The sequence below is a fragment of the Theropithecus gelada genome, chromosome 4, assembly GCF_003255815.1.
Source record: "Theropithecus gelada isolate Dixy chromosome 4, Tgel_1.0, whole genome shotgun sequence".
Taxonomy (NCBI): Eukaryota; Metazoa; Chordata; class Mammalia; order Primates; family Cercopithecidae; genus Theropithecus; species Theropithecus gelada.
In genome coordinates, this window is record NC_037671.1 from 82,662,603 (window position 1) to 82,683,328 (window position 20,726).

General features: G+C 35.6%; 1 protein-coding gene across 1 annotated transcript in view; it reads right to left on the reverse strand.

Annotated features, from left to right (window-relative positions):
- SNAP91 (synaptosome associated protein 91) overlaps positions 1–20,726 on the reverse strand; it is a 174,399-nt gene that overhangs the window by 152,492 nt on the left and 1,181 nt on the right. The window contains exon 2 of the mRNA XM_025382349.1: positions 20,564–20,723. Within this exon, the coding sequence (XP_025238134.1) occupies positions 20,564–20,693 (130 nt within the window). The 5' untranslated portion in view covers positions 20,694–20,723. The remainder of the gene's footprint in view (positions 1–20,563; positions 20,724–20,726) is intronic.

The following is a 20,726-nucleotide window of genomic DNA, read 5'->3' on the forward strand; positions in this document are numbered from 1 at the left end:
AACGAGTTCTTGTAATGTAGATAGAGTGAGGTGTTCAGGGGGATTTGTGGTAAAATATCAGTCACTTCAAATGAACTTATGCTTACTGTATGGTTTTAGTTATTCTTACCTAATATGGTGACAATAAAAACATTGTTTTAAGAAAAAATTAGCAGCAAATTATTTCATGTCCTTCAGGAAATAAAAATAATAATATCCTAAATGGGCCATATGTTTGTGATGAAGTTCACCTGAAATTCAACTAAAATATAAGTGGTTTAGAATTTCTAAATTATACTTGTATCACGGTGTGTCCTAGATCTTAAAAATAATAAATAATATGATTTTCTCTATACATATATTCCTTTTTCTCCCTCTCTAGTGTAAGCTTATCTTGGGCAGAGACCACCACACACATTCACTTATCCAGATATTTGGAAGAGCCATTATAAACCCTTTGAAGGTTTGGCTAAGTGAAATGGGGGTTTACTAGCATAGCAGTGCCATGACTGGAAATATGTTTGAAAGCATTACTCCAACTGCTGTGTTAAGAGTACTTTGTCGAGAATGGGGGGAAGGACAGAAGCAGAATTGGGCAGCCATCACAGTCACCCTGGTAAGAGATGATGAAAACGGGGACTAGCAGGGGCAATGGAGGTTGTAGGATTTATATTTATTTTGCAGACAGATAGAGCCAACTAATTTTCCTGACTGACTGAAGGAAATGGGTGTAGGAGAGAAATAAAGGAGTAAAGTAACTTCAAAGTTTTGCCTTGAGCAACTGAATAGATGCAGTTGTTATCTACTGAGAGGTGGATGACTGAGATAAGTTGAGGGATGTGGAAGACAAGGGTTCCTCTTGGATGTGTTGAGCATGAGATATCTAAAAATATTTTCAAACCCATGGAATTTGACTCCATTATGGGCCAAGATTAGAATTTTAGGTTTCTCTGGTCTCTTATCTCCACTCCCTCACATTTCATATATGATCCCATAGCCTCTGCATCAGAATTTCCTTTCAAATCTAGTCTCTCCATTTAATTCCCTTGGTTATTTCCTTATTCAAGATCTTATTATCATTTGACTAACTCTAATATCTTTTTATCTAGTCTCCTTTTGCTCTAATGAAGCCATCTTCTACATAACCAGCTGTATACTTGTAAAACATAAAAGTGATAATGGAGCTCTCCTGTTTGAAACTCTGCATTGGCTTCTTACTGCTTAATAAAATAAAACTTAGGGCTGACATCAGTGATTCTTTCTACAAAGCCCCAACCTTCCTCTCTTTTTATTATATACAAAATATGCCATGCCATGTCTAGTCATGCTTCTTTGTCTGGAAAACTCCTATTTGTTCCTCAATACCCAGCCAAACATCACCATTTCTTTTTTTCGAGACGGAGTCTTGCTCTGTCACCAAGCTGGAATGCGGTGGTGCGATCTCGGCTCACTGCAACTGCCATGTCCCAGGTTCAAGCGATTCTCCTGCTTCAGCCTCCTGAGTCACTGGGACTACGGACATGTGCTACCACACTCAGCTACATTTTTGTATTTTTAGTAGAGATGGGGTTTCACCATGTTGGCCAGGACGGCCTTGATCTCTTGATATCGTGATCTACCCGCCACGGCCTCAAAAAGTGAACACCACCATTTCTAAAAAGCCTTTCCTGACTACCTTCAGGCAAACGTTCCCATTTCCACCTCTGTGCTTTCAAAATACATCAATCATACCACCATGCTATCACTTATAATGATATGTTACTATTAGTTTGCTTATATGTCTATCCTATAATGCTCCCAGCAGAGGTGGTTGTGTCTTTTCTGTTTTCCTACAGCATCTCACTAAGTGGTAAGTTCGTGGAAGACCCTCTGTTTACCTATATCCCCAACCCACGATGAAATTAAGCATTGCTCAGAAGTGGCAAGGGTGTATATGCTCTATGATCCTTCACCATCAGGTGTGCCACCCATCATGGTTCAGAGTGGAGCTTAGGAAACCTTCTGCTATCCCATCTGCAACATTAGGGACAAAGACATTTAGGACCACCCAAAGAAAGGGAAGCTGGTGGCAGGTGAAAACAGCTTGATAACAGAGCAGCCAGCGTGATTCATGAACTGTCAGCTATCTCTTTATACTTGAATATACTGAGGTCTTTACAACATGTCTATGAGACTACATAGCAATTTTCAAACTGTCATCCGATTAATCCCTCAAAATTAAAAATTCTGTTTTTGCTTTCCTATCAAATTATAAAACCATAAAAGCAAGAAAACTAACACCTAGAATAATATGCTATGTCTCTAGTAAAAATTAGTGGAATAGAGCTGTGATAAATGAACTTTAATATATTTTACTCATACAAAAAATGGTAAAAAGTAGTAGTCTACTAGTAAAAATGAACATAAGCACTAAAAATGAAAACCTCCAAATAATTTTGAGATAAATATAAAAATACCTAGTAAAAAGTAATTCAAATTCAGTATGATGGTGCTCCCTTCATTCCATAATCTAAGTACAAAAATCAGAAGAGAAGACAGTAAAGAAAAGAATGAGGGCACGCATTTAGAAAACAATTCATTAAATGATTTTTGACATCACTCCTCAAAGATTGTGAATATTGTAATATCCACATACTTTTCTATTAATCCATGCCAAAAATTTGTTTCCAAACATTTTATTTCTTCATGTTAGCAGTCTTGCATTCCTTTTTCTTCTACCTTACACATTCTATTTTGACATTTAACTCTTAACCTTTTTCTCAATATATAAAATTTTATCTTAAGTATATTACTATAATTGTCTTCATTTTTTCCTTTTATTTCCTTTCTATTTCTCATCATTTACTTTTTCTCATTTTATAAATTAAAACATTTTTACTAATCTTAATGATTTTTTCCTATTCGATCCTTTTGCTGAACAACGAATTAAAATCTTGTTTGCATTTTTGTTTAATATAAAAATCCTCTCAAGTAAATTTTTATAAACACAGGATAAAAGTGAGCATCACATTTGAGAGTTTTCCTAATGATTACGGTTACGAAAGCAATAACTTAATTTGAATATTTGATTTTTTTTCAGGGAATTCTTATTAATACTATCATGATGAATAAATCTCTTCTTGAGAAATAAATAATACTGTGATCCAAAACAAATGTAACACATTTCTGAAGTATTTTTCCTTTAGCACAACTTTTTAAAAGACTTGTAATCTCCTCATACTTTGATTGTATCACTCAAAAGATGCTGGAACATACTTTCAGATCTCAAAATTAGGAAGCACTTGTTGAAACAAGGTTTATAGGTCTAAGAAAACAATGCAGCTCAGTTACACATTAATAATAAAATACTCAATTCTCTGCTAAAGCAACAGATACACTGAAAAAGTGTTTTGTTTGGTTGGTAATATCCATTCTGACTAATATACCTCTAAGGAAAGAGAAGGCCTACTAAAATCAGATGCATTTCCATAGGAACAAATTTTGAAACAGGAATAACGAATCTTTAGCTCACAAGAGACAGGTAAGTCTTATAAAGGGCAATTTCTGCTTGTATATCTCATGCTCTAGGACCTTTCCATTTTTAACTCTTCACATTAAGAAAAATGAGATGGGCAGTATTAGATTAGTTCCTGTACTAACTAGCAGTCTAAAAATTATTACTAAATTAGTGTAAGAATGGCATTAATATTTTTAAGGGTTTTCATAAAATATAAGGAAAATTAAACTACACTATAACACCATTTTAAATAAGGTAACAAAAATTTGATATACATAATGAATCACACTATGACATAGAAATTGCTAATAATCAATTTCTTATGCATTTCAAGTCTAATGCTCTGCTACTGATAATTAATTCTTGGTTTTTAAAATCAAAAGTTTAACTAAAGATAGTACTTCTAAGTCAAGGTAGACATTTGTCCTTTTCACACTCTTAAATAGAGCCTGGCTAAGTGTAGCAATTTTAAGAAATACATAACAACACATACGAAATGTTTAAAAATAAGATAGCTCTTAATGATAACCTACTTAAGATTTTGACAAGCTCTATGAATTATAACCTCCCTAAAGTTATATTGTACCTGGTAAATTAGTTTATTAAATATTATAAATTCTTAAGCACAATTACATAGCTTATTGTTAGCTACAAGAACTAAATTCTTAAATGTAAAATGTGAAATGATTAAATTATCCACTAACAATTTTTCAAAACATCTTCAATCCAAACAATGAATATCAGTAACCTTATTTACTAACTAAATTCTGTCATATGGTTCCTCTCAGTCTTGCCTACCTTTTCATTAGTACTAAAATTGTCAAAGTTCAAATATATTTCACTATTAGTATATACAATGTATATTGAGATTCACCACAACTACTGATTGTCATTTTCAAATTAACTTCCCTATTAGATCAACTCTTTTTCTAAATATTTTACAAATTGTTCCTCAATGGCAATTTATTAGTGGTCAGTGTAAATATATTTAGTGTCTCCCTGTTGGCATTTACGTCTTCAACTCCAACCTAAGAATAGTGTACGATGCTGACCACGAAAAACCCAGGCCCAATAATAAAGTCATTCCACATATGTTTTACTTTATTGCTTTCCATCTATTTGAAGCACTTCAATGGACAACCACCATTATTTTCTTAAAGAAGCAATAATCTTCTTTAACAAAAACCTCAATATTTGAAAAGTGTAAAGTAATATCTAAAAAATGCTAAGTCTAAACCTATCAAGTCTCAACAATCTATACTAATAAAGGAAAGCCATAACAGACACTCCAAAGTCATTTGTATTTGATTTTAGGAGATCATTTTAATAAAGTAAACTTATATTTTGGTAATTACATTTATCAACAAACAAATTATGAAACAGTACAGTGAAGGCATAATTGCCCCATTCTCTTCTCATATCTTCCAAGAATAAACTATCAACTCTCAAGCAGATGCCAGAGATAAGCCCAGAGCAGCTGAGGATGAGCTCTTTGTACATATCTATTTTGCTTACAGTACCTGAAAGATACCTAGGAAGATAACTATTAGATTCTGAAAGGCTCTTTCCTCTAATAACAATAATTTATAGAGTAAGGACTGAAGTTTGTTGTTGCTATTATTGCCATTTTTAACAAATGTACTCGCCTGTAATCCTAGGACTTTGGGAGGCCAAGGTGGGTAGATCACTTGAGGTCAGGAGTTCAAGACCAGCCTGGCCAACATGGCAAAACTCCACCTCTACTAAAAATACAAAAATTAGCTGGGTGTGGTGGAGCGTGCCTGTAATCCTAGATACTCAGGAGGCTGAGGCAGAAGAATCCCTTGAATCTGGGATGCAGAGGTTACAGTGAACCAAGATTGCACCATTGCACTCCAACCTGGGCAACACGGCGAGACTCCGTCTCAAAAAAAAAAAAAAAAAAATTACTCATTTAAATGTTACCATAACCCCATGATGCCTTACAAAAGAGGAGACTGGGGTCTAAAGAAATTAAATTAATGTAGCTAAGATCACAGTCAGAAAGCAGCAGAGCCTGGAATTACACTAGGTGCTCCGATCACAAATCAGCGCCCTTTCTGCTGTACCTTCCACCACCCCCAAGGTCCTTAATTAACAAGCATGTTAAAACAATGCTTCAGTAGCAAATCACCAAAAGACATAACTGATGAGGGGTGAGACTGGCTCAAGGACAGTCATTTGAACCCACCCCCTTCCACTTTTTTCCCTATTAGCTAGAGATGGGCCTTCACAGAGCTTTACCCATCTAGTTAATTAGCTGTCTTTGGATTTCACCCCATTTTTTTTCCTAAAACAATCATATGGTCATGTGGTGTGTTTTTGTTTTTGTTTTTGTTTTTGAGACAGGGTCTCACTATGTTGCCCATGCTGGGTCTTAAACTACTAGGCTCAGGTGATCCTCCCTCCTGGGCCTCCTGAGTAGCTGGGATTACCCCACCACACTGGGCCTGATGTTTTAACTATTTTTGTTTTTGCTTTTGATTATTGCTACCTGTGCCACTAAAGACAGAGAACAAACAAAAATCATTACATAAAAGAAAAAAGCATAAGTCTTGCAGTTAGGACCAGTGAAGAAATCCTGACTCCTCCCCTCATTAGGCGTGGGACCTTGGATGAATTTTCTAACCTCCTTGGGCCTTGTTTTCCTCCTCTGTAAACTGGGAATAAGAGTATTTAACTAATGGGCTTTGTGAAGATGAAATCAATCAATCACATACATGGGCCAGGCACAGTAAGTGCTCACACATGAGCCTCTCCTTCACTCTAAAGGGCGCGTTTATTTTTTCTTCACTTGAATCTTGTAGTGGAGAGACTGCTAATGTATCATACATCAAACAACTGAATCAAAAATTATCTTAAATTGAAAAAGAAACTATATTCATGTAGGTACCTAAGTGACAACTCAAAGAAAATTTCTTGGGTACTAATATGCTTTGCATTAGATATATTTTCAGGCAATTGATTAATATCAGACTCGATGCTGGAAGACAGTTTAAATATTAAATGCAAAATTCAAAATGTCTTTTCCCTGTCTCACAATAGCTATTACTGTTTCCACTAATGCAAAATGTAAAATCAAGAACAACTACCTTTTGCTATCGAGCAGAGAGAGGAAGAACTTCTCCCTAGGGCGTAACAATACAAATCACTGAATTACTAGCTTATAAAGATAAGGTCACTGGCAGAAGAATCCCAGCTTGGAACCATCCACGCTAAATGCAATTCCTGGGTCTATGTAAATCTAGTGAGCAGCTTGCTTTAGTATCCAGCATGGATATATTGCCTAGACTAGGGATAGCAAGTCTATTTCATCTTAAGTGTCAACAGTGATTGACAGTGACAATCTAAAGCACTGTATATGGATGCACTCTGAGGCAAAATCAAAGCTTTGCAGAAAAGAGTGCCAGGATTAATCTGCAGTGTCTGCCAAGAATAGAAGAACATGCAGTGAGTCCACTGACATAAAAGAAGCATTTTTAAGTTATAGGTGAAAAAACTATAATCTAATTTCCTTTTCCATGGGCATGATAGATGAATGCTGTGTATTCACATCCCATTTCCTCCTCCTCCTGGACACACAACTAGGCTTCATCTCCAGCTTTTCCTGCATTTGGATGAAGTCATTAATAGATTTATTGCCAATGGAATACAGGTAGAAATGATATTTAGGCCTGGACCTACATCTTCTCTTGCAATACTCCCCTTTTTTGTCTGTCTCCCTCTGTCAGCCAGATGCATAGATGACAGTGGAGGACTCTGAAGCTCTAGATGACAGAATTTCTAGATAGGAGGAGCCATCCATGGCAGACTATGATACAAGCCAAAAATTAAACTTGTAGCATGCCACTAGCTGTTGGTTTTCCCAACAATGTAGACTGACAATCATAATATCATGCCACATACATGGGTCAACGATGACCTGTGCTAAGCAAATCAGAATTCTTCCCTATGATTTTGGAAAACTCTCTCTCTAGGAAGAGAACTCATTTTTCTCAGTGAGGCTGTGATAATGTGAACCTGGGAGCTTTAGTTCAGAATCATTGAAAAAGTCTTCAAGAATGGAATAGGTACTTCACTACTAATGTGAGGGAGAATCCTGAACAAGCACCAGAGAGGTCCAGCTTCACCCCTGACTTTTCCTCTTATTGGTTACAAGGGCCAAAATGCTTCTCTTTTCACCAAAACTATTTCATCTATAGTCCTGTAACCTGCCAACACAACAGTCATGACTAATACGGGTATAAATTAGAAAACAAAAATCTTTAAACTGACAGACAACATTTTGACATATATTCTCCCAAAATTATGGGCATACATACACTTCTAAAATATGAAAACTGTGGGGCCGGGTGCAATGACTCACTCCTGTAATCCCAATACTTTGGGAGGCCGAGGTGGGCAGATCACCTGAGGCCAGGAGTTCGAGACCAGCCTGACCAACATGGTGAAACCCCATCTCTACTAAAAATAAAAAACTTTAAAAAAATTAGCCGGGTGTGTTAGAATGAACTTCTAATCTCACCTACTAGGGAGGATGAGGCAGAAGAATCACTTGAACCAGGGAGGCAGAGGTTGCAATGAGCCAAGATCCAGCCACTGCACTCCAGCCTGGGTGACAAAGCAAGGCTCCATCTCAAAAAAAAAAAAGAAAAAGAAAAAGAAAAAAGAAAGAAAACTGTGATTTATGATCACACTTCATAACTTTTCCTTTCCATGTCAAATATACTTTAACAAGCTCGTTTTTCAAGGTTGGCCAGTATCTTATTGTTTGAATACACTATCATTTTTTTAAAAAGTATTTGGGTATATTCAATTTTGCATTCCCCTATACACAGTGATGCAACAAATTTTGGGGAAACAAAACATTTTTCCAGTTATTTATCTCATGTAAAGCTGTAGAATTCAACTTGCTGGTCAAAGGATATTCAAGGGTTTTGATTAATATTGCCAACCCTTCCTCTCAAATATTTACACCCATTTATACTCGCAGCAACTGAGTGCTCGATTCATACTATTTTTCCACCTGAGAAAGTAATGCTGAGCTGAACTGAAAAAACACTTGTTTCTTAATTCACAGCACTATCCTACAAAATGATTAGTATAACCTACAATAGGGGCCAAAGTCAAATTTCTGTTTCATTAAGATATATATAGAATAGACCACTGGTACTGTAATGTCACCAAGGCACACAGTCCTTCACAAAATGCAATAAAATATAACTAACAATTAAGCAACTCCTTTGGAACAATAATGAAAATTATTGTGGGGAGGGGGGTGGGAAAGAACCACAAAGCAGTGAGGAGATGCATATGTTAAACAGTTGGTCACAGCCCACTCATTAGCACAGTCTCCAATCAGCCTCCTATGGAACCTTCCATGGGTACACTCATGCTCACTCAAGGGTAGCCAAAACCAGAATGTTACATGTTAAAATACATAATGAAGAGGCCAGAAAAACATGAACACACTGCAACCTAGATGTTTTAGGGAGAAAAAAACACAACAAAACTACATGAAGCCATTGTCTAACTGAATTATTTAGCTAGAAGTTGGAACAGCTGTAAGCTCTATACTTTGACACTAATGAGGTTCATAGTGATACCACAGTGAAATCCACTGGTTTAGACGTAACAATCCGAACTAGGTGAATAAGGCAATTACACATTAGGGCACCTATTCAAGATAGGTAGATAAGAATTATTCAGTATTAACACATACAGAAAGTGTAATTTTGTCACTTTAGGACTCAGCTTACTCATCTATAAAAAATGAAAAGGCTGATCAACTTCTAAGATTCTCCTGAGCCTAAAAGGCCCTGCACATCTCAGGCAATCTACAACACTGGTGTTATTTCTTAACGTTCTCTGTCTTCCTACACTCATTCGTCCAGCAACCTTCAACTTTTTCAAACTCCTAAATTGTGGCTTGCTCTCTGTGAGCCTCTTCCTAGATAGCATTCTGCAGCAGTTCTTGTTCACACCTCACCTACTTTAAGTCCCATTCATTTGTCAAGTCTGGGCTTAAACATCTCTTCCTCTGCAATGTGCCTCCACTGTAGTCTTCACCTTCTTTATTAAAACTTAATTCTTTTTGAATCACTTGTAATTATTTCTTTAATTTTCTGTTTCCCCTACTAAGTCACGAGCTCTCTGATGCCAAAGGCCATGCATATCTTGTTCACCATGGTATCCCTGTTTCCTGGAACAACTCCTGGCATTTGGAAATTATCCAAATATTTGTTAAATGAATAAATAATGGGATTGTGCTAAGTAAGCTAGTGAAAGACTCAGCACTGAAAGTAATTTCTAATTTTTCCAAGTAGGTCATTGAAAATAAAACTAAATATGTTGTTATTTATTGCTTTCTTTACAAAGGCAAAAGAACCCTAAGTTTCAGGTTAATTTTGCTCCCTTTCCTTACTGCTTGTCAAAAGCCCACAAGTTGTTAAGGGAAATTTTATCATGTTAATGAATAGTATCACCAAGTACTTAGTGAATACTATCATTTCAGTGACTATTGAAAGTGTGTAGTCACTTTTGAAATTGTTTTTCTTTTGTAATTATCTTAACCAGGTATAATATATGTAGTTATGAATTATAAAATGAATATTGAATACAATGCTTCCCAACTGTATCCAACTCTACAGAAAATAGTTGCACGCATATACACAAACACACAATGCCAGCAAAGGATTTTCTCTAATATTAATACTTAACCATCTAATATCTAATAGTTAATGATATGTACTGAGAGAAGTCCAATATGCTTTAAATCCACAACGAAAAAAATGATGGATATAATTGTTTAAAATCTAACATTTTTTCAAATTTACCAACTTGCTCATTGTTCTAACTTTTAATATCAAGGTTCTAATTTTCCCCAGATAAAATCTTCACATCATGGCCATGCAAGTGTTGAGAGGATGTCAGGAAATACATATTATATACATTAAATAATTTAATGTTTATTTATTTGTATTCCTCCAATTTTACACTTCTATTGTTTTTATAGTCTTCTGAGAGAAAGAATTGAGTTTAACCCCTTGCTCTTCTGAAGTTTACTGGGTAAAAGTAAAATTTTTAAGTAGAAAGTTTATGAGAAAACAAAGGTCTAAAATTAGAGAAATATGAAGCATAATAAAAATCATTCAACAAATATTTACCCAAACCTGCTATCATGCTATGTTTGGTGTGAGGAATAAAACAGTCTCAAAGAAACTACAGACTAGAGAAAGAAAACAACCACTAAAGAGAACCCCACTATAGTTCTGGGAGGGATATGAAAGAAATATATGCACAGGGGACCATCTAGGCACTGAAAAGAATGCGTAAAACTAGAGTTTTAGAAATTAGATTTTAAAAATATATTAAAACTTAAAAACAACACATGCAAAGGCCCAAAAGTAATGCAGAATATAGTAAATCTAATGTTTCAAAGTAGTTCAGCAATGAACTGTGGGGTATGTGTGTGTGTAGGCAAAAACAAACAATAGGAAAATACGCTGGTTCCATATCTAGCATACAGGTGGACTATCAAGGGAAAAACACCTGATAACCTGGATAAATATTACAGGCATCCTTCCACTCATTTGGCTGAACTCACAAGAAAATAAAAGCAATTTCCAAGGCCAAAAAAATAAAGAAATTGCAGAAAACCACATAGTAAAGTAATACTGAAGAGGAGGCTGCCCTGAAGTCATGTGTTAATCTAAGTGGCTTAGAGTCTTAGATTCTAGCAGCCCTGTGGCGAACAGGGGACAAGGCCTTTGAGACTAAGCAAGGTTACTAGTTGGAACTAAGACAACCATATAAAGCTAGGATCCTCAAAGGGTTACTCCTTTAGTAAAATTAACAGAAAAACAAAAACAAAAAAGAATATCTTTCAGCAAAAGGAGACAAGGGAAAATGTGTCCTGCTCTTCCTAAGCTCTGGGTAGATAAGGGAAATAATCTCTGGGGCATTTGTAACCATAGCTTTCACCCTGATGAACTTTGTGATTCAAATTTATACTACAGATCCACACTCCAATATCTAAAACCCTTAGGGCCATATATGTTTCAAAGTTCATGATTTTTGAGATTCTACAAAGGTATTACGGTACAGACATCATATATGAAGTAACACCTCACTATAATCTGAACAGCATACCATAATATGACAATATTTTTATAGCTTAACATATGACTCTTCATGATAGGCAGTATATAAAGACTATAGAGGGTCAACTTTTCCTGCCAAATGATTTACAAAAATAATTTTGGTTTTCTGAGCATTTTGGATTTTCAAATTATGGACAAGGATTATGGATCTGGACCTGCACTGGATGGGAAACTCCAAGAGCAGAAATCAACTTCAGGTGCTCTCAGAATGGCAGCACCTGTGGGACCTCTCTGAAGCAAAATCTTTCTAGGTGACCCTAGGCTCCCTAGGATTCCCACAAATTAAGTCCTAGCCAACATTACCTCAGAGTCTAAAATTACAAAACATATGAGGAATCATGACTGAATATCAGGCAAAAACAACAATAGAAACAGAACTTCATGTCATAGATCTATGAAACATAGAATATAAAATTAGTTTTGTTTAAAATGGTAAAGAAATAAAAGAGGAACTCAAAAATATTAGCAAGAAAAATACAGTATCCAGAAAATGGGCAAATTTGAAAAAATTCAAAAACAAAAAATATAAATAAATAAAGTAAAAAACTAAGAATGCATAAAAGCAGACAAGACACAGCTAAACAGAGAATTAATGAACTGGAAGGTATCTGAAAAACAAATCATGCTGAACAGAAAAGAAAACATTAGAAAATACAAAAAGTATATTAAGATTTATATGGATGTAATAAAGTCTAACATATTTCTAATCATGCTTGAAGGACACAAAAAGAAAGAGAATGAGAATAAGCAATAATCAATGATAACTGAAAAGCTGAGAATTTTCCAGAACTGATGAGAGAGATACATTCTCAGATTTTAAAAACCCAACAAATTCCAAATAGAATAAACAAACAAACAAAAATGCCACATCTAGACACACATACAATACAGAAGGACAAGACAAACAGAAGATTTGAATGTAGCCCCCGTCAAACAAAGGAATTACCTAAAGGCAGGTAGACAGATAAATTCTCCTAAGAGCAATAATAGAAGCCAAATGAGTGAAATATCAAAGTGAAAATAACTGTCATTCTAGAATCTTATATACAGATACATTATCTTCAAAATATACTTCAAGTAAAGTATACAGTTCAAGAAAATCTTATAAATGATGAAGGAATGGTGAGCAAAGAAGTCAGTTACAAGGTAGGCATATCTAAGTAAACATTGCTTTCATCAAATAATAATGTACAGCTTTATGAGTTAAAACTACAGTGAAACATAAAACACTGAATAATAATAGCACGTAAGATAGAAGTGGGTGATTGAAGTTAAAAGTTTCTACATTTCTTGGGAAGAAAAAAGAGATATTGATCAACTTCAGACATTACATATGCATATTAAAATTTTAAGGTTAATCACTAAAATAACAGAAATAGTATATATATCTTCCAAACTACAGAAAGAGAAAGTTAGAATTAAAGGAAAAACTGATACAATTAAAAGCAGGGGGCACAAAAAAGCATGGAGAAGAAGGGCCGAATCGCTGGCGATATATGTGGAATTGTTATAGTGGTGGTAGTAGCAATAATTGTACTAGTAATGTTTATTATTAGTAGTGGTATTAATAACTGATTGTTATTGCATATCTGTGTGTCAAGTTCTGGTCTAGGTATTTTACATGCATTATCTTATGCATTACTCATTAAAAGTGAAGTAGGTACTATAATTAGTCTTCATTTTACAAATGAGGCTTATTACTGTTCTAAATCAAGCAGAAGACAACTAAAGAACGAGATTTCAGGTAGTTTTTTGTTTTGTTTTGCTTTCAGACAGGGTCTTGCTCTGTCACTCAGGCTGGAGTACAGTGGCATGATCATGGCTCACTGCAGGCCTGACATCCTCCGCAGCCTTCCAAGTACCTGGGACCATGGGTACACATGATCATGACTAATTTATTTTATTTTTTATAGAGATGGGCTCTCCTTATGTTACCCAGGCTGGTCTCAAACTCCTGGGCTAAAGTGATCCTCCTGCCTTGGCCTCCCAGAGTGTTAGGATTACAGGCATGAGACACTGCATACAGCTCAGAGTTTTTAAATAATTATCACTCACTGAATTTGAGGGATGAGGGATAACTCTAAAGTTAGTGGCTTGGGCAACTGAGTAGGCAATGCCTGGCATCCAATAGCAATTCTAAGATTTCATGCATGAATTATGCCATTCAAAGACACAGAATATTTAAAGAGGGGTACAGTTGTGTCTGTTTTCTTTGGAATGGTGAGTAAATCACTATTTCAAGCAGCTTGGTTGTGGGAAAAAAGAAAAAGCAAAGAATGACAGGTTGGTTGCTGAAAAGCTATTATTAAGATAATAGAGCCCAAAGAGACGTGTGTGTGGTTTGTTTGTTTTAAATGGAGATACTTGAAAATACTAATAAGAGAGACAGAAGATGTTAAAGATACAGATGACAGAGAGAATAACTCATGTAGAAAGGACAGTTGTAATTTAAAATAAAAATGCTAAGCCTAGGAGAACAATCAAATGGTGCAGCCCAAAAGCAAAACTACACCAACCAGGGAGAGACCTAGATTCTCTCTCTCCTAAAATTTCTTTTTTTTTTTTTTTTTGAGATGAAGTCTTGCTCTTGTTCCCCAGCCTGGAGCGCAATGGCGTGATCTCAGCTCACTGCAACCTCTGCCTCTTGGGTTCCAGCGATTCTCCTGCCTCAGGCTCCCGAGTAGCTGGGATTACAGGTGCCTGCCACCACACTCGGCTAATTTTTTTGTATTTTTAGTAAAGACAGGGTTTCATCATGTTGGCCAGGCTGGTCTCGAACTCCTGACCTCAGGTGATCTGACCGCCTTGGTCTCCCAAAGGGCTGGGATTACAGGCGTGAGCCACAGCACCTGGCAAAAATTCTTTAGAAAATGCTAGATCCTCCTTAAAAATGAATAATAAAGAAGGCTTCTGTACACAAGGGAGAGGAGGATCCTCACACATCTGGGACAAATGGAGAGACAGCAGAAAAACAGCTACAGAAAGACTGTGGGCTTCAGGGTACAATTCTCTCTGGTTTGTGCTTTCACCCAATTGTTTCAAGGAAGAGTCGTCATTTCTTACTCACAAGTCATTGTGCAATTGACACAGGGGTATGCCATTCAACCAATCTTCCCTTGGTGAGAAAGAAAAAAATAGGGCAACTCCCACATTACATAAATGCCTAAGAAAAAACATAGCCAACATTCTTCTTCATAAATATACATTTTTCTAAAAAGAGAAAACATTGTAAAAGAAATGAAACTAAGGATAAATATTTTTAATGGCAAGGAATTTGATTTTTCAAATTATTTAAATGCACTATGATTTTGTTTGAAGGTTCTCTTAGTAGATGCTGGCTCAGGAGTTGAGTCACTTAAAATACAACTCTGCAAGGAAAACATCCTCGGCCCCTAGGGAATAGGGTTATATGTCACTTCTGACCTTCTTTACCAAGATAAGCTCCAAAGAACACCCTATCCCAGCATCAGTCAATTGAAGAGAGGAGGTAAGGTATTTAAAGGATATTGATTTGTGAAAAGCTAAAAGACAGGTCCATGGCAACTAAGCACACAGATTAAATTACAAATAAATCTTCAGCCACCATTTATTAAACATTACAATTAACGTGGCAATATATCAAGAAATTTAGATTTTAATCTAAAATGCTACAAGCTAATATTGCAATTAGGATATGAATTTGCCTACTATCTATATAATTTTCAGTATTTTTTCCATATCAACATTTTAAATCACTAAAACAACTTTTTAAAAATCGAATTGTTACCAATTTTATTCTAAGAAAGTATCTGCTAACTACGCTGACTGCAAAAAGCGAAAAAAAATAACTAAAGTGACCCAAATATATTTAACATTATACCATTAAAAAAAGATTATTCTGAAAATGAGAAAGTAAAAAGATCTGGAAAAAAATCCCTATTGTTCCACTAGCTGCTATAAAGTCTGTTTAATTATTTTTGTGTCATTTTTAAAGCATGCTCCCTCCTACTACCTAAGACTCTTGGTCACTCTGCTTCCCCTGCTCCTGCCCACCCTGATCACGTGATCTCTTCTCTCCCCTCTTAGGACACTAAGCATCTTTGAGAATGTCACAGAATCACACACATTGAGCCCATTACACATGTATGGTATGAATTATAATCATATTAAATACTTTTCAGAAGTGCGTCTACCCCATCTCTTCACCCTTGGGCTGGGTCTTCTAGTAAATCAAGAGGAAGGAACAGATTATGTTCTGGTACAGAAAAATGAGAGGGTGTGTTTTGTTTTGTTTTTAAAAAAACGAATAGTTAAATGAGAACAATGAGAATCAAATTAAAATATATTTACAGCAAGTTAGTATACTTCTCAAATTCAAAGTTACTCTAGTGTTCAGTAATCTTTTACACATTGTTCTACTTAATTTTATTCAGTAAACTTTGCTTACTTTTTGGATCTTTCAGCACTTATAGAAAGCCCTACTAAATTATCGCAAATATAAATATATGGTGGCTGCTGAATTAGTGTGCTAACAGAATTTCTATTAATTAAAATATATTTCAGGTTTACTAAGCACATTTATGCAAAGCAAACTCACTTTCAGGTTTAAATTTTCATTCTATTTTTAACTCACAAAATTTCTTTTTTGCAGAATATTTTATGAATAAAATTAAAGCAGCAGGAATTTGTGTTGATGTGCTAGTATTTGTCTTCAATCAAAAATCAGTCCATATCTCCTACTACCTTTACCAGATAGTCTTATAAGAAACATAATCTTTTTCTTTTTTGTAATTTGGGAGGAACAGAATTGTTAGTAAAATTCTAGTATCTCTCAAACATCAGATTCAGAACGTGAAGCACTTACTTTTCATGTGGGATAAGCTCATTACTAAATAGCTTCAAGTGTTTAATACGGAAAAAATAGGATTACTGAAAACCAAATTGGCTTTTCATAAGGTTTGTTTTGATGTTAACAGTAATGTCTAGGTTTGAATTCTGATAATCATAAATAGGATACTTTAACAATGTAGCATATATAGAAATCATTCATAAGCACTATTAACTGAAATGAATCATATAGCAGGGCTGCAAAGCTTTCCAAATTTACCGCTGCAGATGTTACTTTGGACCAACTCTATTTTATTGTTTAGCCTTGACATAATACCGGGTACACACTGGGTTCCTATTACTACCTAATCTTTTTACTTTATTATTTGACTTGGGCTATCCTTTAGGGCATCACACACAAAATAGAAAAAACAAACAACACTGAAGTGTCAAACAGATGTAACTAAGAAGGTAAATACTCATTGACTCCTGGATGTTTTATATGCTAGCAAATAGGTACAACAAGTTACAAGGGAAAGGAGGCGAGGATGTATAGGTGGACCCAGAAAAGTTAATGTCAAACCAATATTGATTAGGTATTTAATTTTCACATACAAAGGGCAACATTATTATAGTCGAGTATGGAATGAAAGTTTTACATAATCCAAAAGTACCATAAAACATATAATCCTTACTTAGATTGTTAAGTGCTGTCACTGAAAAAAGAAAAAAAATCTGGGAATAAATGTACAGAGCTTCTTCATCTCGACCTTTTCACCATATATAATTCTGCCCTCAGATGTTAACAAGTCATTTCTTCAAGTGTATAAATCATATATCTTTAAGAATCATTTTATAAGTCACCATAATTAACAACAATAGTTTTCTTGGCCTATCAACCTAAAGAGAAAAGAATTTATCATTTAAACCAGTACCTTAATATTAAATTCATATTTCATAAGGATTTTGAGCCCAATTAATCCAATACCTCTAAAAAAAAATGACAGAACCATAAATCTATTTTAACAATCTTCCAATCTAAACTCCAAACTAAAAAGTTATACACAAACCAAACTAATAATAAATTGGAATTGTTTTTGTTTCAAATCCCCAAACGCTACATTTTGTGCTCTTTTTCTCCAAACCAGTATTTAATATTTTCAAAACTAAAACACCAACTACTTGAGAATGCTTCAGTGCCTATAGAGAAACTTAATTATGTGTTTGCACGTTTTAATAACAACTCACTTTTATAACTGGTGTTTACTGAAAACCTGTGAATAAATTACTGAGATAGTTTACTGTTTTTTTAAAGGAACTTCACAAAGAATTCTGAGCAAAGATGTCCTCTTAATAATGCATATAACATATATATTCAGGTTTTCCATATCATCTTTTCTTAGAATAGTACATATTAATAATGTGATACCTATGTCTCCAAATTCCACCCAAAAGTTGGTTTTAAGTAGATATTTTATTTTATGACTTACTAGAAAAGCAAAACATTAAAAAGAAAAACCACTAACCAATACTCCTCAGTGCTTGGATTTTGGTCATTGTTTTATGCAACAGAATTAAAATTTTTTCATTCAATTTTTTTCATAACAGAATTAAAATTTTTTCATGCATATTATAAAGACTGCAATATGTATGCAGATTTTCATGCTCAATTCCACAGAAAGCTATCCAAGCAAGGTGAGTGTTTTGAGATTAGACCATTTAGGTTAATATGGTTCATTTTCTCTTCTCTCTCAATAGAGTATATTACTGAACTACAGATGGCAGTTAAGTGCACTGGTTAAAAGCTATGCAAGTTTGGCCAGGGGAAGTGGTGGCTCACTCCTGTAATCACAGCACTTTGGGAGGCCAAGGTGGGTGCATAACCTGAGGGAAGGAGTTCAAGACCAGCCCGGCCAACATGAAGAAACCCCATCTCTACTAAAAAAACACACAAGAATTAGCCAGGTGTGGTGGTACACGCCTGTAAGTCCCAGCGACTCAGGAGGCTGAGGCAGGAGAATTACTCAAACCCGGGAGGCTGCAGTGGGCCGACAATGCACCACTGCACTCCAGCCTGGGTGACAAAGAGAGACTCCATCACACAAAGAAAAAAAAAAAAAGCCATGAAAGTTAATTACCCTCCCTGAACCCATTAAGTGGTGAAAGATTAATAATATAAAGCTCAGTGCCTGCTATATAGTAACTGCTCAATAAATGTTCAGCTCTTATGACCATTCATATTATTAATTCAACACCAGTTCCTATTTCAGCTGCTTTCTTTTATAACATGGAATCTCTTCCCCCTATTTTCCACATCTTAGAAATCATATTGGAAAACCTCCTACCTTCAAAATTTTCAAAAGACTTTTCCACTAAAATACTAATGTGACTAAATATTTAGATCTGGAGAAGTCGGTCTTTATCTGAATGATGTTTTAATGAACTGTTCAAACCTGTGAATGTTCTCTGAAATATATCAGTATACTGATTTATCATTTTCATTATAGACCAGCATGTAGCAAATTCATAACCTATACCTTTTTATTATGAGGATTTTCTAGACTGATATACACCTTTAAGACATGAATCATCCTCCTAGAGTTGGGGAAACTGATGGGAAAATGGCTAAATGATTCAGCATGCTGCAGCAAAGTGAGCTGGTCATAAATTTACAATTTCCACTTCTGTTAGGTGCCCTGGCCCTGGTGGCCTCTTTCATCTTGTACTGCATATATAACATATAATACTGTAATCAACAAATTTTGTTAAACATTCCCTTGGGAAAGGCATAATGGTACTTTCTCCTCAGATCAGCTTCTAGAAACAAAATTATTCAATTCTATGAGACAACAGGTTCAGAAGACTAGACAACTCTTACAACGTCCAGTTGTAAGCTTCACGAAGCTTGACTTATGCAGATAACAGGGCGAGAGTGAATTCTGACACTGGTACCACTTTCTCAGCTGCACAAAGGAGATAGTAGGGAAAAGACCTCAGGCCAAAAAAACCCAGAAGATGGGCAAAGGAAGCCAGCTGAGGAAATGGTTATGGCCATAGCTGTGTCTCTCATGCCAACACTGACCTTTACCAAAAACACCACAATAGAACAGAAGATCCTAAGCAGGTCAAGAGAACTAAATAGCAACTGCTGAACATACACTCATATAGCCTGACTTATGAGGAGCCTCACCACCCAAAGCAGGTGAAAGCCTTTTTCTTTTCTAAGTGCCTCTGTTTATCCTTCAATGACGAAAGATTTACTGTTAATTAAGGTATTTCAGAAATGTACAGATTCCAGAGTAGAATAAAGCCTTTTCCATCAAATAACCAGTTACAAAAACAACATTAAGAATTAAATGTTTCCATCTAAAATTGCACCATCTCAGATGCTGGGGAAGTACATCCATTTTGTGACCATAGCATAGTCATCTCACCCAGCATTTTCTGAGAATGGGACAAAATGTACCAGAATGTGTAAAATGAAATTGCCATAGCTATTAAGTCCAATTTCCTCATTCAGTATCTTGAATTCATTTGTTTGGTATGGTAACATACACACATACACACATACACACACACACACACACACACTCTCTCACAAAAAAAAAATCCTCAGGAGCAACACTGAAAAAGATGATACTATCTTAGAATTATCTGAAATGTATTTAGGAAAGAACTAGGGTGACAAGTTTGACCTTCCATAAATTCATCTTTTTTTTTTTTTTTTTTTTTTTGACTGTGCAACCTCTAATTTCCTCTAATTTGGAGAAGGGAGGGTGGCTGGAGAAAGAAAAAAAGGTGCAAAACATCTAATTCAGAGTGTACAATCTGTGTGTGTGTGTATATATACACATAATGTGTGTGTATTTTTCCCCCTTCACCAAGACCTTGGAGTTAAATAAGAGGAAAAAATGGCTCACAAGACAAGGTTTCAGGACTAACCCAAGGGAACACCTTCACAGCTGGAGAATTTCAGCTCAGGGGCAACCTGGCTGGGAATATCAGAGGCCGCAGCATTATCGACCAAGAGCACAGGCCGCACCACCAGCATCCCAGGCGCCTCTGCCGTGCGCATGTCCCTCTTATATAAAGAGATGCTTACAGTCCAGGTGCTTTTTCTTGGGGCCCATCACTTCATGAGTAGTGGCTTTGCAGACAGCTCTCGCTACAGCAGAGCCTGTCACGCTGTACTGAGCGGCGGCGATCCGATCCGTGAGCGTTTGGCCCGACATCTTCTCTGGTCGCGTCTACCGCCTCCTCTTCTG